At 49.0% G+C, this 23,062-nt stretch overlaps 1 protein-coding gene across 1 annotated transcript in view; it reads right to left on the bottom strand.

Moving 5' to 3' along the window:
• Nucleotides 1-22,474, bottom strand: part of TCERG1L (transcription elongation regulator 1 like) — a 102,407-nt gene extending 79,933 nt beyond the window's left edge. Inside the window, exons 1-4 of the mRNA XM_075717914.1 lie at nucleotides 22,166-22,474; nucleotides 19,614-19,760; nucleotides 18,664-18,844; nucleotides 3,696-3,884 (exon numbers count right to left, since the gene is read on the bottom strand). Coding sequence (XP_075574029.1) covers nucleotides 3,696-3,884; nucleotides 18,664-18,844; nucleotides 19,614-19,760; nucleotides 22,166-22,474 — 826 coding nt within the window. The remainder of the gene's footprint in view (nucleotides 1-3,695; nucleotides 3,885-18,663; nucleotides 18,845-19,613; nucleotides 19,761-22,165) is intronic.
• Between the last annotated feature and the right edge of the window lie 588 nt (nucleotides 22,475-23,062).

Genomic DNA, 23,062 nt, shown 5'->3' with positions numbered 1-23,062 from the left:
TTTTGGTAACATCTGGTCTGGGCAGGGATGCTGTGCTCAGAGCTGGCATTTGGCCTCAGTACAGAGGCGCCGAGCCCTCGACCTAAAACCAGGGGGATATGCAAAAACTTGAGTATGAACTTCTGAGGCTGAGAAACAGTTGTGTGTCTCTGGCTTTTTTTTTTTTTTTTTTGATTGTTCACTGCTGGTCAGAGCTTTGCCTGCATTTTCATTTTGCATTATGTTGTAGCGTGCAACCATAGCTCCCCAGAAGATCACAGACCACTTCATGTAGACACAAATAGTTTCCTCAACCTTAAATACAGGGAATTTTATGTTGCATCTTTTCCATAAATTTATTTCATCGTTAAAAGCTTCTAAGATCAGCATGGTGCCAAACTAATACCCAACAGCAAAAATTATTACAGAAGCTTCTGCCATCACAGAACCAAGGGACCAGCGCATCCCACCCTCCTCTGCTTATCCTCAGGGCCAAAGACCCAGCAGGATCTTTCACAGCATCCCGCGCAGGGAAAGGCTACAAAAGGTTTTAAATTCCCCAAATATATTGTACTCTATTATAGCTCTACTTCTAATTTTCTTTTACAAAATGTAAAATAAATCGTATTAAAATGAACTTGTAAAAATTACCAGCGCATCTGGCATACTTTGAGTTCTCCTTAATCTGCGGGACTTGGCAATTGGCTTCAAGGAAGCTCCAAGAAATTCCCCCTGCGAGGCTGGAGAAACACCGGAGCCCGGATCCTCGCCTGGCCAGCGCCCACTCCCACACCTCCCCGACAGCCAGCCTCGGTTCACTACCTTGCTGTTTCTTACTAACTCACAAAGTTTACTAACGAGTCTGGCAGAAAATAACACAGCCAAACTGTAAGGCTGCAAAACTAATCATATTAAAAGGCGTCCTTAAAAGTAAATATTCCATTATAAGATTATTGATTGAACAAACCGCTGCGATTAGAAACACAGTGCTGCACAAGGTAGTAGGGTAATACCCATCTCCAGTATAATCAATTAACAGCGTATAACTAAGCACACAACGTTCAGCCTCATAGGCACCAATACACATGTAGATTTAAGTTGGAAATAATTTAATCTTTTGTTCCCTAAGTTCATTCCCATTATGTGAACATTGCCCGCATAAACTTGAGACAAGGAGAACATGCGAAGTTCATTAATTACCATGTTACTTTATAAATCAAACACGGATAAAGAAAATCGCAGCTGCCCCCAGGGCCCACAGATTATGCTGTCTCCAAGATGTATTCCTCTTTGAAAACAATAAGTCATCTTTAATAAACACCAGCGCACGGATGTTTTTAATGGAGAGGCCAACGGGGTTATAAAGCATGCTCCACACTCGGGGCTACCTGCACATTAAGTGTTCAAAAAACGGGCAGAGGTGGCACTTTGGGACATGGTTCAGTCTGGTCTACCCTTGATTGGCTTAGAGTTGACTTGGTAGTGTAGGTTAATGGTTGGACTGGATGATCTTAAAGGTCTTTTCCAACCTAAACGATTCGATGATTCTATGATTAGATTACGCTTTCCTGATGCCTTCCCAGCCATTAACTTACATGACAAGAGACACGTATTTTTGACAGCAGAGAGCTGCCTTTGGCCAGCTGACCATTTTTTCCTGTAGGTTAAGTTGAATCCAGCCTCAGCACCTCACCCGCCGCGTTTCGGCAAAGGAGAGCAGGGGCAGCCCCGGCGCATGCAGAGTACGCGCTGGGATTAAGGCTCCCGCACATGCTTCTCGCGCCTATCAAAACGCCTGGCTCCTTCGGTAGCGCTTACAGAAACCTTCACCTTTTTTTATCAGGTAGCTACGGCTGTACCTTCCTGGACCCGGCCAGAGGATGCCAGCCCCGCTGCAGAGCGGTCCCTGCCCCAAAAGCGCACGAATTGCTCCTTCGCACCCACCACGCCGCACCGCGCCCAGCCCAGCACCAGCCGGGGAAGCTGGTCATCAAGCCGGTGCTGACAAAGACGATCTAAACCCAGCACCTTGGAGTCGTCTTTTCCACCAGCACAATAAAAAGGAATTTCATAAAAATGTTTTATGTCAGCCTTTGCAAAGGCACTAGCCTTCCCTCCAGAGACGGTGATTAATAGAGGAAAACGGTTAGCTGGGTCTCAAGCTTATTGTACGTGGACCGGGCGTTTTCAAGCTTTCTTTGCTAAAAAGCTACTATATATTCTGCAGGAGAAGACACCCAGAAGCGTGTGGTTTACTGTGAATGACTGATAATAGGATGATTGCTCAGGCACTCAAAGCGTGATATTTGATAGCCTATCATACACTCATTCGAAAGGAAAGCAACAATTATCATGGCCTGACATGTTTATCATTGCGGAGCTGAGCCAGTTATCGAAGCGGTAGAGCTTCCCGGCATTATAATATTCGATCAAGTCTAACACGCTTCACGCAGAGCTCACCTCCGCGGCTGTAAATCAAAAGTCCTGCGCTGGCTCCTTCCCAAATCGCCCGAGCGTCTCAGTCCGGGGAAGAACACATCTGGCAGGTAATTCTGGTTTGCAGCACAGGTAAAGAATGATTTTTTTTTTTCTCTCCCCACCTTTGGATTCTCCTCTAAGATGCTCACTTACAAACAGGCAAACTGGTTTCTGTGGGTCAAATAATGCTCCGTGGGAAGCACCACCAGCTCCCCGCCCTGTAGCAGCCATGAACTCTGCTTTCTGTTCTTACTTCAGCACCGTCCCGTCTCGACAAAGTCTGAAAGACTTGCACCTTTATTCCTCGGGGTCAGTTTGCTTTTCAGACTCCCTAAACACACAAACTCTGCTGTACGCCTGGCAGGCATTTATCTGGGTGATTCTAATGACCGCTCAACAGGAACAATAATTACTGAGATACATTTCTCTACAAAGATTTCATCTGAACACCAAGTATCGTGACCGCACACCTTCTGCGAAATTCAATCTCGCTGTGTCTCGCTGTGTCACACTTCAAGTACCAGTAAGATGGAAAATGCACCCTAATTTAAATTTTTTTAACTTAATTGGTGCATAACATTTCTAAAATATAGCCTTAAGCACTCAAAGAACAGTTTCAAAAATTATCCTAAAGACTTTAAATCAGTCAGGCTTCGACAGCGAGTCAGGGATGCCACAGTACCTCCCCAGCTGCCATATTCAGAAGGTTGTTACACCCAGCCATGCTAAGAAAATAGCATTTTTTCCAGCAAGCAACCACACCTAAACCTATCAGAAAAAAAAAAAAAAAAAACCAAAACCATGGCTACATTCTTCTTCAGTCTACTTAAGTCTTAATCAAATATTGCCATATGTCGAGCAGATACCTTTCAACTGCCAACACTGCAACCTGAGGATCTGCTGCAATCTGCACTACGACCACGTTTTCTTACAGAAGTCACGAAGATGACAGAGGATGCAGCTCAGTTCCTCTGCTGCCCGCAAACGTCACAGCGCACACAAACATTGCAAATGGAGATGGAGTTTTGAACTCACTTTTAACACACAATTTCAGAGAACGCTTCTAAGCAGCACCAGGAAAAATAACTTTAATTCTGGATTACAGTAATTCTACCTATAGCCCCTGAATATTTACTTTACCAAAGCATACCAACAGCAAAACCCACGCTCAGAAGCCCCTCTCTATTGCAAAGTAAACGTAAAAAGCTGCTCATTAGTGGCACCAGGAGTGACCTTACCTGGAAAAGGCGAAGCCAAGACGGGAATTTTGATGGGGGAGAATGTCAGCACGTGGCAGGGCTGGATGCTTGGCGCCGAAGGTCCCTGGGGGGCTTCAGGCTCCACCGACACCATCGCGGTGGTGGCCGCGGCGGCCAACGCCAAGGTCTGGGTGCTACCGACCGGTTTAAGGCTATTCTGGCAGCCACCTGTGGAAGAGTGAGATACGACACGTTTAATTTTTAATTGCAAACCAGTGGATTTACCCAAGATTATACATTTCCAGCACTCTCAATTTCAACGTAAGATGGAACAAGAGTCTGCAACATTTCCCACCCGGCCTCCACTGTTTGCATGTCCCCCTTAGTGAGCCACTGGGTTTTGAATATATTATTTAACATGTTTTCTAAGGACTCTCAAAGCCCCTTTCCTAATTGTTATTCTTAAAGTCCTAGCTCGTGGTTAGTGCATTTTTAGATATTAAAACCCCACAGATGTGAACACACCATTATAACCTAGAGGGACAAGACAGTAACAAGTCATATATAAACTGTGCAGAGCTATTAAATTTAAATGAAAAAAACCTCAGTAAAAATATCAAATATTTGAACACATTGGTCAGCATTTTCTTCAGCTCCTACAGCTTCATAATGATGCATGACCACCCTTATTCTGACTTTTCCTAAACAGAAGTTGTCTGATTTCAAATCTGAATGGTTTTGGTATTGGCTCTACCAACCATCTAATGCTAGTTATCCGCCTGCCTGTTCTCCCGTAACATGCATGCAGATACCTGAGGTTTACAAGTTTTACGTACTAGCATCCTTCACCTTGAAAACATGCCACGCAGGGAACTTGCAGTCATTTCACACAGGAGCTAAGAAGTCCACCAAATCTAGGCTCACACGCACTTTAGAGTATGTAACATTTACCTTTAAGTCTAACGAGCTTGGGGGGGAAGACCTTCCGAGCTCAATCTTGGCTAAATATGTTAAATAAACAAGAAAATGAGTAGTAAAAATCTTAAGGAGGAAACCTAATTTGACAAACACCAGCTGTTACTCCCTCTACACTGAGCTATGTATTCAAAAATTAAGCAATCATTAGCTTATTATGTCATTTAGCAAATGTCTTCAGTTCATGTGGAAATCCTTCAGGCAACAAGAGCCAAATGTAGCTCTGGAAAAAAAAAAAAAAAAAAAAAAAAAAAATCCCTGTTTGATCAGACTCCTCACTTCTGGCATTCCATCAGTTTGCCCCATTTCTTTTCCTATGCGTGTATCTGCGAGGACAACAGGGAATCGGCCCATGGCCGAGGGAAGCGTGACCCTCGGGGCACTGGGGTGGGCGATGCAGCCCCTCGGCAGCACCGTGCTCTGGGTCAGAGCCCCGCAGCTGAGCGAGCCCGGTTAAGACCATGTTCCCAGGCAGGCGACTCTCCCCTGCACAGCAACGGAGCGCAGATGCCCCATCCAGGCTCTTCCATCCTGCTCTGGCTTCAGACACCTGAAAAGTTTGGACTTTCAGATGCCAAATGCTGCTTTGCTCTCAGCTGGCATTGGGGAAAGAGCGGGCCAGTGGTTTTTGGAAAGGAACCTGCTTTGGTTGCAGCTAATTGGGGCTCCTGAGGCTATCTATTATACTAACTTTTGGCAGCTTTGCTCCTAACTCTTTATAAACAATTATTTGCCAACAAAACAAGCTCTGCATTAGCAAAACAGAAGTCAAGTATTTTCAGTAAGCATCACAAAAAAAAACCCTCTATTATTTCTACTGCATTTGTCAATGCCAAGAAGAATTTGCTTAAAACACCTGCAATATGTACTAACTAACAAGCACACAGGCAAAACAAACCCACAAATATTAAAGTTTTGATTGTTCAACGACGGACAGATGAAAAACAGATTATTCTGCCGGAGTTGTAATGGAAATTAAAAAAAAAAAAAAAAAAATCAGTGTCCAACTAATGCAACCGTTTAATACAAGTTTATTGGTTATTCACCTGAGGACTAGCACAGACTGTTAGGTTAGATTAAACACCTGGCCTCCAAGAGCCTTCACTTGTTCCTAATTCAAACTGTCTGCTGTTGGGAAAAATCCACAAAACATCTTCTGCAACTCTTATGAAAACTAATGTTTTCTAGAAAAAGGACTTTTCTACTGGCTTCCGACAGGGTACATGAGCAGAAAGGTTGTTTACTTCTCATTTGATTCTTTTATTTTGGAGAAGAAGATGCAATTTCCCCAAAGACCCCAGGAAAGCAGCAAAATAACGTAAGCCTTAGTTGCTTGGATAGCCAGTCTTCCGCCAGCACAGATGAGTAACGCTCCTGAAGCATGGCTTCCTTATTAAAGTTTCATCAATTCCCTTATTAAAGTTTCATCAGTCAGTTGAAAGAGAAGTTTTGGTGATTTCCCCGCCTTTGATGAAGTTCTCTCTCCCCCTCTCCTGCTAAATAATTCCATGAAGAAAGGACTACCCCTATAATTGTTAATACTTGAGAGGAGAGCACGGACCGGCTGTCTGGGGGTCATCAAGCCCACTCTCTAGCTTTGCACCCAACCAACCAATCATCTCAGCAATTTATCAACCTCTAACATAACATATGATTTGCCAAAGCAACTGGAAGCTGGCCCAGGACATGACTTGTTGAGAGCTAGGGACCTTCATCTGCGCTCAGTGTAGCTGGAGAGAAGTTGTTCTTCTCAGAAGCAAACCAGATTTTGCTGTATTTCCAAAAATTTCTTGAAAGGGTTTTTTAGAATCATCATTAATCACCCCACATTTACATGAATTTCAAGAGTCAAATGCCTTGAAAATAGTAGTGAAATGCTATCATCGACATACCCTCGAGGGAAAGAAAACCTGCAAATTTTTTCCTAGCAATGGCCGCTTCCCCAAATCTGTTTTTGTCAAGTCACGCTACATCCTGGGCAGTAAGGTAATTATTTGCCTGCTGAAATAACAAACCCCATTTCAGTGTCCTTCCCCAGCCTTCCAGCTCTGCTCTTCTCAAGCAAACAGATTAGGGGGAGACATCCGAGATGGGCAGCACACGTTGATGTGAAGCAATTGAAGAGCAGTTGAAGAAGCAATGAAGAGATTATTCAGAGATAATTAGCAATGGTGGTGAAATGCGGTGAAGGCACTGGAACCAGGTGGCAAAGCCATCACAACAGGTGACATGCAATTGCCAAATACCTGCCCGCTAACATCTGTGTGGAAAAGGGTCTACACACACAGGTGTAGAAGAGGATCTGTTTCTGTTGTGCCTTCTCTTCTAGCACAGCATCATCTACAGTTTGTGAGCTACATCTAGAGTTTGTGAATTGTACCCAATTTCCTGACCCAGGAGACCCATTTTCACATAGCAGACCTGTTCCTGCGGGGTACATCACTGAACTGCCAGGTCCCACTCCTGGTGTAGGACAAACCAGCCTGGGCCACACTGCCGTGTTGGGCCGGCACGCGGCTTGATAGAACAGCACAACCTCCACTGCCCAAAGCCAGCGTTTCCTTCCCGGGGTTTTCAGGACACCGAGAGCAGGCTGTGAGCCTTCCCCACACAGGCACACAAACCCGACAGACAGACACTGTGGTCCTATGGCACACAGAATCACAGAATCATTGAATCGTTTAGGTTGGAAAAGCCCTTTAAGGTCATCCAGTCCAACCATTAACCTACACTACCAAGTCCACACTAAACCAATCAAGGGTAGACTAGACTGAACCATGTCCCAAAATGCCACCTCTGCCCGTTTTTTGAACACTTCCAGGGATGGGGACTCCCCCACCTCTCTGGGCAGCCTGTTCCAATGCTTGACCACCCTTTCCATGAAGAAATTTTTCCTAATATCCAACCTAACCCTCCCCTGGTGCAGCTTGAGCCCATTTCCTCTCATCCTATCTCGTCCTATCGCTAACTACGTGGGAGAAGAGACCAACACCCACCTCACTACAACCTCCTGTCAGGTAATTGTAGAGAGCAATAAGGTCTCCCCTCAGCCTCCTCTTCTCTAAGCTAAACAGTCCCAGTTCCCTCAGCCGCTCCCCATCAGCCCTGTGCTCCAGGCCCTTCACCAGCTCCATTGCCCTTCTCTGAATCTATGCTAGATCACACGCTAGATCACACAGCACGGTGCACTACCCTCAAGTAGTCTCCATCGCCTGCCAGCGAGGAAGGAGACCCTCCCGCGATATAAAGGCCGACCCACTGAGACCCACCAGACGTATCGCATCCAGCACAGAGCGTGCTCAACGTCCTCTCCAAAACCCACCAAACTCCTCCGCTTCCCTGCTCCGCACCAGTGCTCTCTCTGCGCTCACAACCAGAGCACGCCAAAACTGCCTTTTGGCTACTGACATTGTCTAACACATGAAAAACTGAAACCACAAGATTTTCCTCCTTGGAGAAAACACACCCAAAAGAACAAAAATTACTTTATTTAACACAATAAAAGTAAATACGAACACTTGTGAGATACAAAGATCCACTCTTACCCAAAACGCATAATTCAAGACCTTCTCTTTCAGATAAAGAAGTTATTGGTACTGTGAAAACTTACTGTACAGTGTAATGCGTTTTAAATTGCACTTGATTATTATAGTCTTTCAGTCTTAGTCTTCACTTTTGCCTACAGCAAAGCACCTTTACCAAAGGGTTATGAATACCTTTCCCAAAAGACCCACATTAAAAAAATAAGAGAAGAAAAAATTTAAAGCAGGTTAAAGACCTTTTGAACTTTTCATCTGTCTTGGAGAAAGAAGTATTAAATACACACGAGTATAATGTTCCTTGTAGCTTTTTCTAAATGATCCAATGAGTCGCTGGGTTTTGCTTATCCTTTCAGCCCATGAGCTACTGCAAGTGCCCAAAGGCCCTGTAAGATCTCCTCTGCTTTAGGAGGTCTCCTTCGTGTGAGGACCAAAGGACCCCAACACAGACACCGACCTGGCTGCCTCTTCTTTTTTTGCCCAGAATAGCCCAAAGACACAATTATAACACAAATGGATTTCCACTGCATTGTGCTGATCTGTCTCTATCCAAGTAAACGCACACCAAGCACACGGAACCCCACAGCACTTGATTTCTATCAAAGCTTTCCAACCACCAAGCCGCCTGTTTCAGTGCTGTTTCCCATGCTAGCCTGTAGTAGTTCAGCATGGGGAAGGGACAGCAGAACTTAATGCTACTAGGAAAAAAATCACACCAAGTATTGAGTAGCTTCCTAAGGGATCTGAAATGTTTTCCGTGTATATTTAAAATAAAAAAGATTTTGAAGGGTTTCAATTTAAATGTGTGTGCTGTGGAAGTCATATAAAATTAAACACCAGTTCAACTAAACAGCAGTTAAATACTTTGTCCCCAGAGTTAATAAAAGTTAGTAATGCTGTGGTCCTAAACCTCACCTGTAGAAGGATGTGTACCATTCTCATTTCTTTTTAAAGCAATACGCAAGCTCCTTATTTTTATTCCTAAACCAACTGATCCCTAACACCCTGACTGCCTGTATCCCCGGTTCCTTTTGGGTTTCCCCGCTGCCCGCCCTGGCCTCTGGCACAGCACTGCTCTTCAGGCACCCACACCGCTGCCCAAGCACTGTTACCGAGTTTGCTGCATCCAAGCACTGCACAGTCCCAGCTGCTATTTAAAATAAAAATAAAATAAAATAAAAAAATAAAAAATTTAAAAGTCCACCATTTGTGATTACAAAGCCATTTCAGAAACGTTCCCTGAATCTCGGCTGCGCTGCCCAGATCAGCCACAGCCTGGAACGGAGGGTTTGCGGGGTAACACGGCCACAGCCGGCCGACCCCTCCGGTGCAGCCCGCTGGCGCGGGACCCGCGCGTGGTGCAGGGCTGCAGCGCGCCAGCCTGAACCCAACACGTTCTGACAAGGGGCAGGTACGCTTGGCACAGGATAAATTCCCTGATCGGCTACTGCTGCCAGACGGGTCGCGAGGAGGGAGCGATAACGAAGAGCTGATGCGGCAGCTCCGTCGCGCCTGCATCCCCCGTACGCACCGGCCCCGGGAGACAGAGATGATAACCCAGCCTGGCGAGGACGCCGACCCGGCCCCGCGGCCAGCTTAGCTCTAGCAACAGCCGTCATAAAATACTTAACGCTGCTTCCAAAGATGTATGAAAACACAGTTCCAAAAGAGAGGAAAAAAAAAATATTGAAATGTGCATTATTGCTTATTATCCCTTATTCCCTTTCCCTTCATCTGTGGAGTCTGTAAACTAAAGTGGTTTAGATATCAGTTCTTTATTAGACTGTGATCAGAATTAAAATGGACAGCAACTGTCTTTTGATGGAGAGGGTCAAAAAAAAGAGGGTAGCTGAAATAGGCTACAATAGACTGTTGTTGCTTGATCCTCCCTCCTTGAAGACGAACCATTAAAAAGGTGGAATACCCCAACAAAAGCTGTGTGGAGATGGGTGCTTTCTGCGCCAACCCTCCCAGCCCCACAGCCACCAGCCTCCGCAGAGGCGGCTCTCACCACCTTCTCTTCACCAACAGTGGTCCGCTAATCTATTAAAACACAAAGTTAAAAAAAAAAAAAAAAAAAAAAAAAAAAAAAAAAGAAACCACACCAAAAAAAAAAACCAACCCAAACTCAAGAGGGCAAAACCGGACCATTTACAGAAGAAAACGAGCCTTTTCTGCTTGTTTTCCCCATTCCTCCTGGCTGGAGGGGCAGGGACCCGGGCAAGGGAAATCCCCATGACCAGCTGCCCTGGGCCCAGGTACAGCAGGATGCCAAGAGAAAAACATTTTCTCAGAAGTATTTCAGCCATCAGTTACAAATCCAGTATTTCTGAAAAGCCTGCATGTTGGACCGTTTGCAGAGCTGATAAAAATCATCACTTGGATGTAAAAAAAATGATAGCTAGGATTAAAAGGTTACCAATTATAGAAATGCTAAGTTTGAAGACAGGAGTTTTGTAATAATACAGATATTTATACTATATATAGATACACGTAAATATACTGGCTTCAGCACATCCAAGGAGATGCTGGTTTGGTTGGGATTTTCCTCTCCGAGGGCTGGGAAGAGGGAGCTGCTGCTGGCTCCCTCTGGGCAGATAAGCAGGGGCAGACGCTCCCTGAACTTAAAGGTTGAATTCTCAACTTTCTCAATTAATTGTCCTTCATGCTGGTAGAAGGTCAGATGCAAGATGCCAAGTGAAAAGAGGTTAAAAAAAAAAAAAAACCAAACACTGCAACAAAAAATAAAATCACAAAACAGAAAAAAATGAGGAGGTCCAAGTTTAGAGAGTCAGAGGCAAACTTCATACCTGTAGACATTTTGTGAATATTCAGATTTATTTAAATTTTTTTTAGCTAATTCCCCATAAATGGATGGTGACTGGGAAGATAAGTTACTTTGAATATTGTTTTATTCATTAATAGGATTAGAAGGCTGTTTACTGCAAGCCCTTGAGGATCAAGCACTAGCTATTCTCCCCGCTTGCTCCACTCGGCTCTCTACCGTTTCAAAGCCATTTCCTGGTCCTACAAAGTCAACAGGACCGACAGGCTTCAGCAGCCTGAGGTGCCGTTCCAGCTGGGGACCCTCCACAGAACGAAAGCATCTCTAAAAAGGAGGAGGAAGCGGAACGTGTTATTTAAACTGATCCCCCCTCCGTCACACCACACTGCTGGAGTATCTACTGCAGGACATCGCTGGTGCCAGGCGTTTGGGAAGGCTCACTTATAGAACCATGGAGTGCTTTGGGTGGGCAGGGCCCTTCAGAGCCCCCCCAGCCCAGCCCCTGCAGTGCCAGGGACAGCTTTAACCAGCCCAGGGTGCTCAGAGCCCCGGCCAGCCTGGCCTGGGATGGTTCTGGGGATGGGGCCTCCACCGCCTCTCTGGGCAACCCCTTCCAGTGCCTCACCGCCCTCACTGTAAAACATTTCTTCCTTATGGCCAGTCTAAATCTATTCTTCTGTAGTTTAAACCCATCACTCCCTGTCCTGTCCCAGCAGGCCTTGCTAAAGCTTGCCCCCCCCTTCCTGCAGCCCCTGTCAGCGCTGCCAGGCCGCACTCAGGCCTCCCCGCAGCCCCCTCCTCTCCAGGCTGAGCACCCCCAGCCCCCCCAGCCTGGCCCCGCAGCAGAGGGGCTCCGGCCCTCGGGGCATTTCTGTGGCCTCCCCTGGCCCCGCTCCAGCAGCTCCGTGTCCTGTGCTGAGGGCCCCAAGCTGGGCGCAGGGCTGCAGGGGGGTCTGCCCAGAGCGGGGCAGGGGGGCAGAATCCCCTCCCTCGCCCCGCTGCCCACGCTGCTGGGGATGCAGCCCAGGATGGGGTTGGCTTTCTGGGCTGCCAGCGCACATTGCCGGCTCGTGTCCGGCTTTTCATCCCGCCCTTGGCCAGCACCGGCCAGGGTCAGGACGGCGCTCCAGGACAAAAACATCACTTTCTCCCTCAGCAGAGTGCACCCTTGAAACAACGGGCCTGAGCTTTGAAGATGGAGACAGGGTTGCTTCCTGGTTAATCCCCTCCTGTCATTTCTTACGCAATCCAAGCTTCACTGAACGGCAACTTAATTTTATTTTAAAATAATTTTTAGCCCAGCCCGCCTGCTCGCCACGGCGAGCCCACTCCTGCATGGTGCAGCTGCACCGCGGTTTGGGTGCTCTCCCTCCGGTGCCTGAGAGCTGCCTGGAATTTCACTCCTGTTCCTGCCTGTATGCAACACCCCCCGCCATGCAACACCCCCCCCATGCAACACCTCCCCCCGCCATGCAACACCTCCTCCCCACAACACCCCCCCACCATGCAACACCCCCCATGCAACACCTCCCCTCTCATGCAACACCCCCGCCATGCAACACCCCCCCCGCCATGCAACACGCCCCCGCCATGCAACACCTCCTCCCCACAACACCCCCCCACCATGCAACACCCCCCATGCAACACCCCCCGCCATGCAACACCCCCCCCATGCAACACCTCCCCCCGCCATGCAACACCCCCCATGCAACACCCCCCCACCATGCAACACCCCCCATGCAACACCTCCCCTCTCATGCAACACGCCCCCCGCCATGCAACACCCCCCCCGCCATGCAACACCTCCTCCCCACAACACCCCCCCACCATGCAACACCCCCCATGCAACACCTCCCCTCTCATGCAACACCCCCGCCATGCAACACGCCCCCCGCCATGCAACACCTCCTCCCCACAACACCCCCCCACCATGCAACACCCCCCATGCAACACCTCCCCTCTCATGCAACACCCCCCCCGCCATGCAACACCCCCCCCTGCCATGCAACACCCCCCCCGCCATGCAACACCCCGCAGACGTCAGGGCTTGGCGCCAGTCATGATTTCAACGGGAGCCTCCCATGCCTCTCGCAAGGAGCGCTGTCTTTTTCTCAAGCCCAAAGCCTTGGAAGACCCACAGCACCCAAGCTCATAGCACCAGCGCTGATGCTCGCAGAAGGCAATGACTGAGAACCTGCCGGCCCCGCTACCCCATTGCGCGTGGTCTGAAATGGCAGCTGCTGAGCACCTGAAGCAGCACTTACCAGTCAATAAAATGAAGCAATGGATTGACTTAAATAGCATATTTACCCCAATGCAAAGGAAAACATATTGATATCCCTATCTTCTGTAGCCCAAAGGGAGAGAAAAAAAGCTTATTGTCTTTTCCATTTGTAAACTGCAGCTATTGCACGAGTGTGCCAGTAACAGCTCCGCTAACAGCTCACTTTTTTGCTGGTATGCAATAAATAAAAATACCTGGCTCCTCACAAGCAAGAACAGCCTCTGCAAACCACTGAAAGGTCTGGATTTCTTCATAATGGGGTCTTGGGGCCAGGCAGGACAATATTATGAAAGGGTCAGAACTACAAGCCTTTCCCATAAACACATTACAGTAGTTTTATTTCTATAATTCAAGTGGAAAAAAAAAAATCTTAACTGGGCTAAAGTTTGCGCTTGATTTGGGTAGATAACAGAAGTAGCACCAAAAAAGCGCAAACTCAATAATCAAAACAAAAAATTTGTAAAGGCTGCGATTAAACTCAAGCATTCCCAGAGACTTAATGAAGTGTTCATCTCTGCAGTGCCTGAATGCTCCACGAATAAAGAGGGTTTTCACGGCATTTCAGGGATATTCAGGTTCCTGCAGTGCTATTCTTGTTTTACAAACAGGGAGCCCTTGCGCATGCGCAGTAAATATAGGAGAATCCAATTTGAGCGGCCCAAATCCTGACTACCTATAGATACACACGTGCTTCAAACATAAAGCTTGTCTTTAGGAAATACGGAAGGTCGGAGGTCCCGTGTCATGTATTTCAGAACTGTTAAAAAACATCAGAAAATGGAACCCAAACTTAGCACAAAGCAACCACATTTCTCCATAGATTTGTAATGCCTGAGATTTAAACTGAAATTACCTAGAAAACTGTATCTGTACATATATGTGAATATGCATATAAATTCTAATACTGATACTTGCTATGAAAAATATTGGCTCAGTTCTGTAAAGGTCAGTGGGATTATGAGAAAGAAAAGGACACTAACAGGAAGGATCACAATTTTAATCTACATAGGATCGGTAATGTTAAAGCAATTTGGTGAAAGAATACATATGAACTCTTCATTCTGGCATTTCTGATTTCAACACCAATGGATGAAAGAGCAAAAATGTTGTTATTGAGCAAAGAGACACTGTGAAAATGTAGAGGCAGCGACGAAGCTTTGACTTAGAAAATATTTGCTATTGAAAAATCCTTCCAAAAGGAAAAAAAAAAAAAAAAAAAGTAAGAAAATAAAATATCTGCTTTAAGAAGACTGGTTTCCTTCAAGGAACCAACACTGAAAAACACCAAAAGTCTTCATTTCAGGTTAGACTGCCTCTGTTACAAAGAAAAAAAAAAAAAAAACCTCTGAGCATTTTGTTAAAGGTAAAAATCATTAAAAGGCTTTCACCTCGTCAGCGTCTCCCCCAGCACTCACAGCTCTGACAATGCTCCCTGAAGGAGACCTCCAAGAACGCAATGTGTCTGCCGTAACGCGTTCTTCTGCATGCACCTTAACCGCTATTACTGACGACACCCACGGTACCAGGGCCAGTGCAACACTCCGGATCAGTAGGAAAACGCAATTTATGTTGAAAGGTGCATTTAAAAAAAAAAAAAAATCCCTTTGAGGACTGTCAAACGTTTTTACAATGGAAACAGATGTTCGAACGTTAGATTTTTCCTTTGCTCTGAGTAGAAGTGCAGAAGGCAGCATCCAGGCTCCATCTACCCAACCACCCAGCCGAAGCTCCTGTACTACAAAGGCTCTATTCTCAAGGTTATGCAAGCCTCCAAACTGCTGCTGAGCAACTGCCCACAACTTTAACCCCTAGAAACTCTTGAGGGTATTTATTCAACAAGCCTTTGCAAGATTTACAGCAGCAACCTTCGTTTCTGTGTGCTTGCAGCACTGGTTGTGGCCAGGACTTGGTTCAGGTGTGGATGGGAAGTCCTTATCGCAGGCTTAGGGTCTCCCTACGGAATTCCTGAGTCTGTACGTAGACGACCTGCTCAAAGCATGATACCCTGAAATGAGCTGCAGAATATTATGGTCTTCAGTAAGGGACCCAGTAACAACCCTTAACAACCATTGGATATTAGAAAAAATTTCTTCATGGAAAGGGTAGTCAAGCATTGGAACAGGCTGCCCAGAGAGGTGGTGGAGTCCCTGGAAGCGTTCAAAAAACGGGCAGAGGTGGCACTTTGGGACATGGTTCAGTCTGGTCTACCCTTGACTGGTTTAGTGTGGACTTGGTAGTGTAGGTTAATGGTTGGACTGGAGGATCTTAAAGGTCTTTTCCAACCTAAACGATTCCATGATTCTATTATATTACTGGTTCTACTGGAGTGCCCACGTCCTGTTGGGTTTAGCATCGCGCTGGTGCCTTCTGGAGAGCCAGCAAGCTTTCAGTCCCTGCAAAGGCTGGAGCCTGTGCAATACGGGACTGTGCACACAGTTACGGGAGACATTGACTCGCTAACCTTGCATTTCATAGTCACCCTTCAGCAAGCAGAAGGCAAACACGGATTTCAAGGGCCGTAAGCAGAAAGCCACCATCTCAACATAACAAAATCACCGCGTTTCCTACGACCTCACCCAGGATGCTTCCCTCGCTCCCCTCACTGCCCAGCCGTTGCTGCAGGCTCTGCTTGGTGCTCTCCACCAGCAGCTCGTGAAGCACTTCTGGGGAACTTCGCTTCTCAAAGAGATGACCACACGCTTCCAGCTGTATCTCCCGATCCCTCCCTCACAGGAGTCTGGATGAAAGGCTTGTTCTCCAAGGTTTCCTGGGAAAACCTCCTCAAACACACTAATAAGAGCACACCCTTTGCAAGGAACCACTGTCGGCAATGCTCTTGAGGGCCAGGAACGCCAAACTGCAAGAACATACCTTGACAAACTTAACACCGTTTTAACAGCATTGATAACAGTAAAAGCACTGAAGATCAGGTACCAAAGGGCTACAGCTGTCATCTAATGGGTGCCACCACCAAGGGGTCCTGCCAGTGCTCCCTCACCCCACGTCCAGCGGCCAGCGACCGCACAGGGGTGTGTGGAACGCACAGATGCCATACGGACACACCTGACTCGGGACCAAACCAGCCGCGACTTCATCCACACGGCAGAGACACAAAAATATTAAACCTTTCTCTGCAAAAACATCTAGATGCTGCCTTCCTAGCAAAAAAAAAAAAAAAAAAAAAAAATGCAGTATCCAGTAGACATAAAACAAGCTATCATTCCGAGGTGGGAGAACAAAACGTCACTATTCGCTTTAGACACACAAAATGGTAAGTACACAAATCCATGTTTTGCAATATGCGCAAGAATAATAGCTGCTTCCTTTCCTTACAGAAAATAACACCTCCTAGTAGCTGGAGCTCGCAGCTGTTAAATTACGTGCATTACCATTCACCAAACTCCAATACCTCATTCCTTTATCTTTGCCACATTGCTGATACATTGAGAAAACAATTATATCATTACCAATAACTGTGGAAGGCAAACCTGCCGTTGAGACAGGCTTTCAAAATGAATACAGCCGCGTGGCCTGCGAAAAGCTTATTAACTCCTCAGTTTAAACCACTTAACTAAGCAATTTGCTCTCAGTATTTTTATTACTCTTCATATTACATGTAAAGATGATATAGGAAATACTTCAAGTACTACCGTATCACTTCCTAGGAGCAGGCTCCGATTACGCCTGTAGGGTGCCGATATTGCCACCCTGCAGCAATGCCATCACCGTGCACGCTCCTCTGCACAAGCGCTGGAGTTCCCGCGTGGCCGGGGATGCTGCTGGTTTAGCACTGATTGCGTCAATCAGAAATAAGATTTAAAAAGAGATGAGAAGATTTAGAAAGACGGTTGGGGGTCTTCGTGCTTCCCCGCTGCACCTCTCCCACCCGAACGGGAGCTCAGGGGGGTTCTGGGGAGGTGGCAGCCGGTGCTGAGCACGCTGCCGGAGGAGGAGTTGGACCCACCTGAAGATCTCCTCTGAAAACAGGCTTGAGTGTGCATATATTGTCATCCAGGGGGAAGAAAATCTTCTTTCCTCTGTGCTACTTACAGACCACAAACGTGGCATCAGGCTGGGAATGCCCTGTTCTGCCAGGCACGCTTCCCTGACCCGCTGCCGGATACGCTCTTCCCTTATGTCTGAAATATTGTACATGATAAAATATGTTTAAAATATTGAAATATTTTAAACATACATAAACAATCGACGGGTTGTCGCTCCCCTGCACAGAACACCTCCCTCACCATGGCGCCTGTCCTTCAAAACACGCTTTGAATGGTGCCTCCTGTCTGGGAACACGGCTCGACTATTCCCCACGGCATCCTAGCCGGAATGCATCAATATAATGGGGCTTCGCCCGTGGCAGTCTTATTTCCGAGCGCTGCCGAGCAGCACTCCAGTTGAGCATCGGGCGTCGCTGGCAGGAGGAGAAGGCAGCTTACTGCAACGGGTTGCTAAAACATCAAAATATGGAACCGATGCGAGTGGTTCAACATGTTTCAATACAGAACAATATTCACTGCTAATGAATCAGTCTGGCAAACGAACGCAAACAGTGAGGATCTCTTCCAGCACACTCTCGCTGAATCTCTGCATGCCTGGCAAAACACAAGAAAAGTTCCTGTGTGCTATACAGTTGCAAAATAAGAAGTACTTTACAGGGCAAAGACCAAGGCAAGAGGGGCTCTGCTGTCAACCGAATGGGCAACACCTTCGATCTAAGAAAGAAAGAAACAGCTGACAGCAAGCCATTAAGAATATCCTAATTCTGAATTTAAGAATATATGTTAGGGGTTTAAACATCAGTAGCATTTTACTTCTTACCCTTTTCTATGAAACAACTGCTATTTTCAATTCCTACTGTAGCACCAAAATAGAGAGATCCCGCTTCACTGCGGCGTATTTTCTGCTCTTTTCCAAGTATAAAGCTTAGCTCTTCCCTTAACAGCTGTGACACACCCGAGTTATGCAGATTATTGGAATTTATTTCACAAATATCGCTGTGCGTAACTGAGTCTTAATGAGACGATGGATCAATTGCTCTTCTCTACTGATAGCCGTCTACCCAGACCACATTGAATTCTTAAAATTAGCGGCCAATAGGAAAATTACACACAAACTGTGTCAGCAATTTCTTGCTTGAAAATAAACCAAATACATTGGGAGTGGCTGGGCCCTTCGTTCCAGAAGTTGACAACCAGTTACGGAATAATCTGCTACAATCTGTACTTACACACGGTCTTTTATTATCATTAAGAGTAATTTAGAGGATGAAACCCACTTTGCCATCAAGGTTCAGATCAAGCAAGAGGTTTTCAGCTGAATGGAAGGAAAGCATTACTTTAGAGAATGGCTTATGCATCTCTGGGAGATGCATTTAAAAGGAAAAAAAAGTAAATACTTAATTATTTATGTGCTACTGACCTGGTATCAGCTGAGGTGCCAACACCACTGTGGGAAGAGGCCTGGAGGCAGCAGCTGGCCTGGCTATCGCCATAGCTACTTGATTTGTCATTAACAGAGGTTTCTCATTTCCCTGGAAGAGTCTCGATTCCTCAGGATGTATCCACGCTGAATCCAGAGCAAACGCATTATTCAAGTATATCTGTCCAACATAAATACATAAAAGGAAGTTAAGGTTTGAGACACAAAACTCGGAAATAAAAGTGAGAATAAAGTCCCTTTAACTCAGGGTTACAATACAGATAGCATCTCAATTCAGGGACAAACTTGCAAAAATAAGTTGATTTCTGCTCCATAAGCGTTGCAGGCTGAGTTTAGCTGACCATCTAAAAATTAATCGCCTTTTAACACGACTGATCAGCTGATGCAGCATCACAAAGAGCCAAGACCAGCTGGAGGCAACGGTGGCCCAGACACGGCCGCTCCGCAGCAAGGCCATCGGCAGCTCAGAGGCTTCAGCCGTCTTCTGCACCGCAGAGAGAGACGGGGTGAGGGAGGGAAATGGGATAAAGTCACAAAGCCTCGGCTTAATTATTCCGCGAGGTAACCGTACAGATGCAGGTAACGCCGCACCCCTTTTGGGGGAAAACAGCGGGAGTACCAAGAAGAAAGGGAAAACGGGACACTCATAGACACGTCCTATAGTAAAATTAGAACATTCTACTCAAGGTAGTAAAGATTAAAGATATTTTAGTCTCTTCATAACTTCAGAAAAGTGAAGATGAGTAGCTGCTGAAGCAGCCTCCTCCATTAACCATCCCTTACACCACCCTCCTCCGCGGGGTTTTGCCTGACAAACCACTGACCTTTCGCACGCCTTCGCAAGTCACAAAACCCATAACGTTTTTCAAGTCATGTACTTCATACACTTTAGCCTTAAAAATACTTCAGCGTACCAAGATCAGACTTACTTTGCAGTTCGGTAGCCTTTTATCGATCCAGTTTTTCCCAGCGTGAGGCGGAACCGTAGCTGTGTACACGGGTGGGAAAACAGGAACAAATTCCACGCTCGAAGAAGGTGAAAATCCTATGACCGGAGTGTGAGCTCCAAATATCCACTTGGGGGGGGGGGGGGGGGGGGGGCGGAAACAAAACAGGAAGAAAAGTTAACAAAAGGATGTTACCCTGAGTAAAGCGATGGTTTTCATGATTTCCTAATGATATAAAAGAGGAGTACAGAAAATACCAAACACATCCCTTCAGTCCAACAACCATTTGTGGTGTTTTAGGCATTGCACGGCCAGCGACACACGGCACTGACATTATAAACGGCTTTAGAAAGCCACAAAGCAGCAGCCTGGCAGTAAAGCAGTGCTTGGCTAATGGCTGCTAGTCGCCAGGGAAGCTCGGGTTCTTTTCCCCTGCTCAAACAGAGTCTCACATACAAAACAAAAACATCACTAGAAAGTGTTTTTAGAATTTGTCTCGAGGCAAACGAGAACCAAAGGAAGCGTCAGAAATGTATTTTCTCTTAACTTAAATTCGTTTGGCAAATGGGTTCCCACAGTAAAACCACCTCTGCAGTTTATTTAAGTGGTCTCACACTGGGGAATAATTGATGTTACTGTTTCATTAGACCCAGCACTACCTATTTTCTCCCTCCCACTCACTCTGCTCCCAAACCACAAGAGACGCTCGCGTTCGAAAAGGCTGGAAATATTCACGGGAAATCGAGCGCATACTACAGCGCTCACATCTCTGTTTTATTTTCACTTCTATCTAGTAAGAAACACAGAGACAAGGCAAAACTACGAGTACCGCTCCCGATACCTCCGCTGCAACAGGACAAACGCTCCAGCCGAAACGCTTTACTTATTTCCAGCAGCCTCACGACAAGCGGTGAAGAATTGAGGCATTCACCAGGGAAAGCACCGATGAGACAGACTGCTTAGACCGACGCGACTCAAAACTTTAGTCTTTATGATTATTCAGGAAAAAACAAGAGCACCTGACGTTCCACGCGGCTGTACGAGCCCTGCCCCAGCATTTCTTCCTGGCTGGTCTCTATTTGCAGAAAACGCATCCCACACCCGCTGTGTACCGGCTGTGCATGCGAGCCCCGCTGCGGAGACCGACAGACCCTCTCCCAGCCCTTGTCCTCCCGGGGAAAAACCAGGGCTGCGGGCTCCTCAGCCGGCTGGGAGCGCTCCGACACACGGCTGCGGCGGTGCCCGGCACGGCGGCGGGGAGCGGGGCTGCGCACCACACACCGGCGCCCGCAACGATGGTCTGCGTGGGGGCTGGAGCCCACGGGGCAGAGCCCACGGAACCACCGGCCACGGGACCACCGCTCACTGTACCACCGCCCGGAGTATCGCAGCCCATGGGGCAGAGCCCAGGGTACCACCGCTCACAGTACCACCACTCAGTATCACAGCCCAGGGTAGCAGCACTCTCGGTATCACAGCCCACAAGGCAGAGCCCACGGCACCACTGCCCACGGTATCACCGGCCACAGGACCACTGCCCACGGGGCAGAGCCCAGGGTAGCACAGTCCACAGGGCAGATCCCACGGTACCACCAGCCACAGTATCACAGCCCAGGGTACCACTGCCCACGGTACCACAGCCCAGGGTATCACCGCTCACAGTACCACTGCTCACAGTATCACAGCCCACGGGGCAGAGCCCACTGTACCACCGGCCACAGTATCACAGCCCAGGGTACCACCGCCCACGGGGCAGAGCCCAGGATACCACTGCTCACGGTACCACCACTCACAGTACCACCGCCCAGAGTATCGCAGCCCACGGGGCAGAGCCCAGGGTACCACCGCTCACGGTACCACCACTCAGCCCAGGGTACCACCGCTCACGGTACCACCGCTCATGGGGCAGAGCCCACGGTACCACCACTCACAAAACCACAGCCCAGGGTACCACCACTCCCGGTACCACCGCCCATGGGGCAGAGCCCATGGTACCACCGCTCCCGGTACCACAGCCCAGGGTACCACTGCTCCTGGTACCACCGCTCCCGCTACCACAGCCCAGGGTACCACTGCTCCTGGTACCACCGCTCCCGCTACCACAGCCCAGGGTACCACTGCTCCTGGTACCACCGCTCCCGCTACCACAGCCCGGGGTACCACCGCTCCCACTACCACAGCCCGGGGTACCGCCGCTCCCAGTACCACCGCTCCCGCTACCACAGCCCGGGGTACCGCCGCTCCCAGTACCACAGCCCAGGGTACCACCGCTCCCGGTACCACAGCCCGGGGTACCGCCGCTCCCGGTACCACAGCCCGGGGTACCACCGCTCCCGGTACCACCCCACCCGCGTCCCCGTGGGCTCCCGCCCCGCCGCCCCCCGCGCCCCCCCCAGGGCCGGCGAGCGGCTCCATCCCCCGGGGGCCGGCGCCGGGGAGGGGGGGGAGCGGCGAGGAGGGGAAACTTCTGCCGCCCACGGCCGGGCCCGGCCCCCCGCGCCCCGGTGCCCCCGCCCCGGTGCCCCCGGCCGTACCTGCCCGTGCAGCAGCGCGGCGCGGCGCGGCTCGGCGGCGAGCAGCGGCAGGAGCGGCTCGCAGGGGACGCGCCAGCCCGGGGCTGCCCGCAGCAGGGCGGGGGGCGGCGGCGGGGGCGGGGGGGGAGGCCCGGGCGGCGGCGCCGGCAGCAGCAGCGGGGCGGGGGGAGCCCCGCAGCCGCCCACCCCGAGGAGCCCCGCGGCCGCCGGCAGCACCCAGGCCCAGGGGGGCGGCGGGGGCTCGGTGGCGGCGGGGGGGGGCGGCCAGAGCAGGGCCGGCGGGCGCTGGGCTGCGGGAGCCGGCAGCATCCTGCATGGCCCGGGAGCGCGGCGGAGCCCGCCCGCCCCACGCACCGGCACCGGCGCCGACTGAAACTCGGCTGGGCGGCGGGGAGCCGCGGGCAGGCTCCGCCCGGTGCGGGGCGGGGGGGGGGGGGGGGGGCGGCTGCGGGGCGGGAGCGGGGCGGGGGCCGCGCTGGGGCCGCCCCGGGGGGGGGGGCGGTAACCGGTTTGGGCAGCCCCCGGGGTGGCCCCCGCGGCGGGGGAGCCCTCACGGAGCGGGGGGGATCCTGGAATCACCGAATCACGGAATCGTTTGGGTTGCAAAAGACCTTTAGGATCGTCCAGTCCAAACATTAACCCAGCACTGCCAACTCCACCACTAAGCCAATTCAGGGGAGAGCAGCAGCCCCACGCCTCCTGGCTTGGTGGCTGGATCATCTATAATGAAAGTGAAAACTAGGAATCATTAAGGTTGGAAAGGACCTCCAAGATCATCAGCCCAACCATCAACCCAACACCCCCATGCCCACTAAACCATGTCAAATCGTTTAGGTTGGAAAAGACCTTTAAGATCACCCAGTCCAACCATAACCTAACACCACCAACTCCACCACT

This window comes from Pelecanus crispus, chromosome 10, assembly GCF_030463565.1.
Source record: "Pelecanus crispus isolate bPelCri1 chromosome 10, bPelCri1.pri, whole genome shotgun sequence".
Taxonomy (NCBI): Eukaryota; Metazoa; Chordata; class Aves; order Pelecaniformes; family Pelecanidae; genus Pelecanus; species Pelecanus crispus.
This window is presented reverse-complemented; position numbering and strand designations above follow the sequence as displayed.